We start from the raw sequence: 5,991 nt of genomic DNA, 5'->3' as shown, positions 1-5,991 counted from the left end.
GAGAAACAATATGCATTTAAATATCACTCAATAATTTTAAGAATTCTACCCTTATCATTTAAGCGTTAAGCTCGTAAGATCTATAACTTGTATTTTTTTTATGGATTTGTTAGTGAGCACGAGTTAACTTAGTGAAATGTCTCCAGTCCAGCAAAAAGGTTCTTTATCGCTCCTAGAGGGAGATAAACTTCCACCACAAAAATTACAATGGTTTTGTCTCCTTCTCTAAATACGAACTTCCTACTTAGGTTCACAATTCAGGTTCATCTTCTTCTCTTAATTTATGACTTTTTTGTTAATTCACTATAAATAGATGCTTGTAAATCTAATATAGTAGTAATATATTGTAAATTTATGGTAGATGCTGGTTTTTGTTTTTGATTGGTTTATTATTATTATTTGAGCATATTATTTTTTTGTTTATTAGGTAATAATTTTTTTAAAAAGAAGGATAATTTAGAGAGAGAATGATAGTAATAACAGTAAAAGAAAGGTAATTTAAAATTTTTAGATAATTTTTAAAAATTTGGATAATTTTATGGTACGAACTCTATTTTTTATAGATATAACTTCAATTTTATTATTTCATAAATAAATTTGTAATAGTAGTTTAGTGGGAAAAAAAAATACTAGTTTTATCTAATTTTATACGCACATGAGTAAATGCCTATTTCGAGTTAAAAACATTCGCGTTAAGACAGGGATCTCGGTCTCGGTCACAATCATCGATCCAATGTTAGCAACGCGCCTTCGCTAATTTGAACCCACCTAGTCACCTACTCTTCGCGATATATGAGCGCGTCCCAACGTAGCAATGATCCGCGCGTAGGAAAAAGATACCCCAAGCGTGTGCCTGAAATATGAATTCCATTCCTTCCCTCTCCCTCCTTCCTCATCATACTTCACTGTTAGTTCAAATTTCAAAATCCACTCCTCACTCTTCCCTTCTCTCTCTCTCACACACTCTCTTGCTTCCTTCCTTATCAATTTACACTCTATTTAAAAAAAAAAAAATAATTAGAGAAAAATAGAGAAAAGGAACGTTATAATTACTGGTTCTTCTGAATGATATGCGCTGGTTAGGTCTGATTCTGAGGTTCGTGTTCCGATCCTTCTACCGCGCCACCATGGGTAGCTTCTTTTCTTGCTTTAGAGGCCGTGACAATCGTCACCTTCCCACTACTGCCACCGCCGCCTCCACCGCAGCGCTTTCTCGTCAGTCCAAAACCAACGTAATCAGTCCTAACCTTTTTTTTTTTAATTAAAAAAACACTTATTTTTGTCTTCTATATTGTTAATTGTTATGAATGTATTGGAATTTTTTGAAAATATCTTATTGTTGTCGGAGGATTTGCAAATGGTTGAAAATTGTTGACATACTTAAGCTGAAATTTGAATAATTAATTTGTCAGAGATTTTGGTAAAGCTGTTTGATTTTCAATGAATTTTAATGCTGGGTTAATACTTTAGTTTGGTCTCTAGGTTTATGCACGAGTCCCCCTTTTAGTCCTTGTAGCAGGTTAAATGAGTTAAAAAGATCAAGGGATCAAGTTGACTAATGTTTTTTATTCATAGGAACTATTTGGACTCATTAACACCAGACCAAAGTAAGCATTAACTCTTTTAATTTTGCTTTTGATCAAGGTTCTAATTTTGTTGTGTGTAAACCAGGATGCTGTGGTCTCTCGAAATCGGCTGTCTACTTTGTTTCTCTCTGAAGGTAATTAATTCTTTTGTTTCTGTTTTTTAATGATACTTTTATGGCTTTTATTTTTTCTATTTTCTTGAATTGATGTTTACCATTATAAGCATATGGCCTCTTATTTCAATGTGTACTCTGCTCTTAATTTTTTGAAAAGTAAGAGAAGAATCTGCTTGCAATGAGGGGAAGAGTTTTGGTGCAGGAGCTCAGATTCATGACAAGGGACATAAGGATGAGGTGTGCATTTTTGTTGTTTTTATTATTCTAAATGCAATGGTTGTTCTATGACAGTTCTTACATGTTTAGCAGTATGGATTATGGAATAAGGAATATATATTGGCATGTAGTTTATTTTTCATACAATAGGAAATGCTTCAAGATAAGTCGCTGAAGCTGTTAGCTGGTGTATGCTTTTTCTTTCTACTAAGCTTGCAATTAGAGTTATTTCTGGTTTCTGGACAATGGAGAGCATGTTTCATAGATGAAATGATTAGTGAAAAACTAAATGTGGGAAACAACTAGTAGCAGTTAGTCTCATATTTGAAAACAATTGACAATAGCCACAATTAGGACTTCAAGCTTGCTGCTTCTTCTTTTTTTTTTTTAATAAAAAAGAATAAATTTAAAAACAAAAATTGATTGTGTCTCTGTTTATAGGGAGGAACTTAGATCCTAGAACTCTTGGAATACTCTCATTTTATGTTTAACTGTACCCTATTTTCCTGTTGTTTCATATTTTATATTCTAAGAGGATTTTATATTGGATTGTTTATTTTGAATGAAATGTCACAACCTTGGAATCTACAGTTGTTGACTTGTAGTTTAGCAGGGTAACCTGTATAGTTTGAGATCACCAAAAATGGTGGTATCATAACTGATTAGGCCTCGCTCACTCCAAAAGCTAGCTCAAAAAGTGAGGGATGTTCCTCATTTATAAACATTCTAGAGAAGTATCCTTGATAGATGTAGGACTTGCAATAGTGGCATATATGAAAATGGTCTTTCAAGATAACGACCTCTATCACATTTGAGCCTTTTGTCATTTTTAATTCTAGCAACTGCAATTTCTATGAAGTGTTTAGTATTTTCAAGATATAATGGATGGAAAGAACTGCAATATTGTTAGCCCCCAAACCTTTCTCAATTGTAGATTTTCTTCTGTTAATGTTTTTCTACTATTTTTAGAGGATAAATTTCTCTACAATAGTGCGTAAGCCTTGTTCTACTAGATAACAAATTTGTAGATAGCATGTAAGCTGGTTCATTGCATACTTATCACATTTGTAGATAGTCAAGTGTATGCAGTCTTGGGCATAGAAACCTTGGTAGTATAATGATTGAAGTTTATGTTCTCATTACTATTTGTAGAAATTTTGAAAAACACTTAGAGCGCTATTTAATTTTTGGCTCTCTCTTAAGATTGGTGCTTGTAGATAAAATTTTTTTCGTATAATTACATGAACCCTTTTTCGACAGGCCATGTTTCTCAAAGCATCTGAGAAGCTGAAAGTATCACCTTCCTGTGGCAAAGATTCTGAGCCTTCAAGGTTTCATTCTTGGCATCCCAACACGTCAGCCGATAAAGTTCGGCCAGATAATCAACCATTCAACCCCCCAACTCCCAAGAAATGTTCTGAAGATTGGGGGAAAAGAACAGATTCTTTAGAGCAAACACCAAGCAGGTTGTTCATCTATTTATATTTTGAATTTTTTTATGCTCACGTCTTATAGTGAATGTGGAATAACCACATTTTTGTCTATTTCATAGGAGATCGATATTTTCTGTTTTTTAATCTTGAGAACAGCAGGAGCTTACTTTACATTTACTATGTAGTAAAGGATTTTCTCTGAATGTCAAAATTATACATTTGATTTCCAAAATTAAGAGTGTATTCGGATAAAGAATTTAAAAAGAGAGAATGCATTTTTTGAGAGTATTTTAAATCCTTTAATTAGAAATTATTTGTTCTGATATTAATAAAATGAATTTTACAAATCAGAAGCACTTCTATGGGGTCTTTTGTTTAGTTCACAACAAAGAATTTAGAATACCCCCATAAGATAGGGAATTTCTCCAATTTCCTTCCTTGTTTTCTTCTTTTAAAACTTGATGGATAGTAAAAAACTTGATGGTGAATCTTATGATAACTATGAATATGCTGGCTATGACAACACTTAAAAAGTATAGTTTAAATTAAGGTCATACTTTTATATTATCTGGTAGCATTTTTAATTTAATCACACTTTTTTTTTTTAAATTTAAAAGGTTGAAGGTCTTCAACAGAGGTGTTGCCAAAATTACATGTAATTGAATTATGGCATTTTAGTTACATATCATTTTAAATTCTTCAAAATTTTAGAATGCTCTATTGAAGAAACACACCAAGATTTTTCTCGAAAGTTAATTTCCTTTCTTTTGCAGCTGTATCTCCAATACACAAAATACTAGACGTGACTCTCTTGATTCTAGTGAAGGAAGTAAGACAGGGAACCTTCATGCTTCAGGTATGACTAAGAAAACAACTTCTTGAATGTGAAACAAGTGTGTACATTTTGAATGTGAAACTGAATCATCAACCTATGGTACATTTGATTGTGGTGTATGGCATATTGATGAAAACAGAACCCCCAAATAAGGAGGGTGAATATAAATTATCACCTTATCCCATCCCTTTGAAGCTACCTGATGAAATGCAAACACCAGGAACTGTCTTTGAGACAGCTCAGTCGCAATTTCGGTATCCCAAGCAGGCATTGAATGAAAAATCAAAGAAAGTCTTGAATGAAAATGAATCAAAGGTGGAAGAAAGCTTGTCTTCATGGCTGAAGCCGGCGTCAGTAATTCTAGAGGAGAGAAACAGGAGAATGGAAATGGCGAATAGTCATATTCGCAAAGCTCCATCTGATAGGCCTATCATTGGAATGGTTGCTGCGCATTGGACCGAAGACGAGGAATCTCATTTCCCTCCTCCTAAGTGGTGGGATGGTAATGGGATCCCAAACTCAACCAATAAGTACAAGGAAGTATGACTTATATTATCAACATTTTTTTCTTTTTCCTATTTGAGTTTTAAAGCTTGATATTGCTCCTGATTTTGCTGATTTTTCACTATTCAGGATCAGAAAGTGAACTGGCATGCAACGCCATTTGAAGAAAGGTTGGAGAAAGCCTTGTCCGAGGAGAGTTCCATATCTCAAAGGTATGTTTATTGGTGAAAATTCAGTGCTGTCAACTTAATGTGAAGTTAATAACTGTGAGCCATTAAATAATTTGAATAATTTGACTAAATTTTCATCTAACGGCTCTCAGTTGTCAATTTCACATCAAGTTGGTTACACCTGAGTTTCCACCCTGCTTATTCAGTTATGCTAACGTCGAATTTATTATGAGAAAAGTCAATTTATGCCTTGCTTAAATCATTGACAAAAATTCTTATGTAGTTGAAAATAGTTGATTATAATGTTATTTGGATTTGCAGGAAAGATTTTTGTGTAAAACCAATTGCTTTTAATGAGAATGAAGAAAATGACACAGCAGTGTCTCAGTTTCAGTCATCACCGCATCCCCAATCCGTTGTGTCATTCTAATAATTTAGAGTTGTCAATCAAATAGTGTTCTATTCTTGCGTTTGGCATTTGAGGAATGGAAACTGAATATACCTGGTTCAACATGTTGATTGGTTGGAACAAGCAATTGGTTATACAAATTTTTATAGTAACATGAAATTGTCAAGCAGTGTGCCTCCTCTGCTTGCATTGTACATAAGTCATGAGAATTATTGCGTTATATAATGGTTATTTGAAATTTGCTAATGGTGGCATAGAAATCAAATTTATTAAAATACTAATAAATGTTTAATCAACACAGAAATTTAAGAAATCTAAAATTAATAAAATAACGTAACTTTGTAAAAATAGAATACAAAAATATTAGAAAATAAATTTATAATTGACCAAAAACAAATAACAAAAATAAAGTTTTAAAATTATTTTAGATTAATCAATACTCTTGAATTTGAAAATAGATTCTCTCAATTTTTTTTTTCAATTATTTGTTTAAGTGTGATGTTTTACTTTACACTCTTTAAGTGAAAATAAGAAAAAACATATGAAAAAAGATATTAAATTATCAAATAATCGAAAAAAAAAGTGAGAGGATTCACTCTCTTTGAATATTTGCGACAATCCTTAAGTCAAACTTTAATTAGCTTAACAATATGTATACATTTTATAGGATTATTTTACTTGATTTTTGTTAATCTCGACAAAGTGTCAAAATTAAACTTATA

At 32.3% G+C, this 5,991-nt stretch overlaps 1 protein-coding gene across 2 annotated transcripts; it reads left to right on the top strand.

Annotated features, from left to right (window-relative positions):
* Positions 1-895: 895 nt before the first annotated feature.
* LOC130940728 (protein JASON-like) lies at positions 896-5,582 on the top strand. Of its 2 annotated transcripts, none has more exons than XM_057868957.1 (8): positions 896-1,232; positions 1,672-1,720; positions 1,860-1,939; positions 3,179-3,384; positions 4,125-4,207; positions 4,407-4,726; positions 4,820-4,902; positions 5,182-5,582. In XM_057868957.1, the coding sequence occupies exons 1-8, from the start codon at positions 1,071-1,073 to the stop codon at positions 5,288-5,290; spliced, it is 1,092 nt and encodes a 363-aa protein (XP_057724940.1). In that variant the 5' UTR covers positions 896-1,070; the 3' UTR covers positions 5,291-5,582. The 2 variants fall into 2 exon arrangements, with proteins under 2 accessions (XP_057724940.1, XP_057724939.1); XM_057868956.1 differs by having other exon boundaries at positions 897-1,232; positions 4,326-4,726; positions 5,182-5,581.
* Positions 5,583-5,991: the final 409 nt, after the last annotated feature.

This window comes from Arachis stenosperma, chromosome 7, assembly GCF_014773155.1.
Source record: "Arachis stenosperma cultivar V10309 chromosome 7, arast.V10309.gnm1.PFL2, whole genome shotgun sequence".
Classification (NCBI taxonomy): domain Eukaryota; kingdom Viridiplantae; phylum Streptophyta; class Magnoliopsida; order Fabales; family Fabaceae; genus Arachis; species Arachis stenosperma.
The sequence above is the reverse complement of the archived record's forward strand: the minus strand, read 5'-3'. Positions and strand labels throughout refer to the sequence as shown.

Bases quoted from the DNA above. Each gene is read 5' to 3' on its own strand.
- LOC130940728 (XM_057868956.1), top strand. From the start codon at position 1,071: ATGCGCTGGTTAGGTCTGATTCTGAGGTTCGTGTTCCGATCCTTCTAC. The intron at 1,721-1,859 runs GTAATTAATTCT...TTTTTTGAAAAG, and splicing joins TACTTTGTTTCTCTCTGAAG to TAAGAGAAGAATCTGCTTGC. The intron at 3,385-4,124 runs GTTGTTCATCTA...TTTCTTTTGCAG, and splicing joins TTAGAGCAAACACCAAGCAG to CTGTATCTCCAATACACAAA.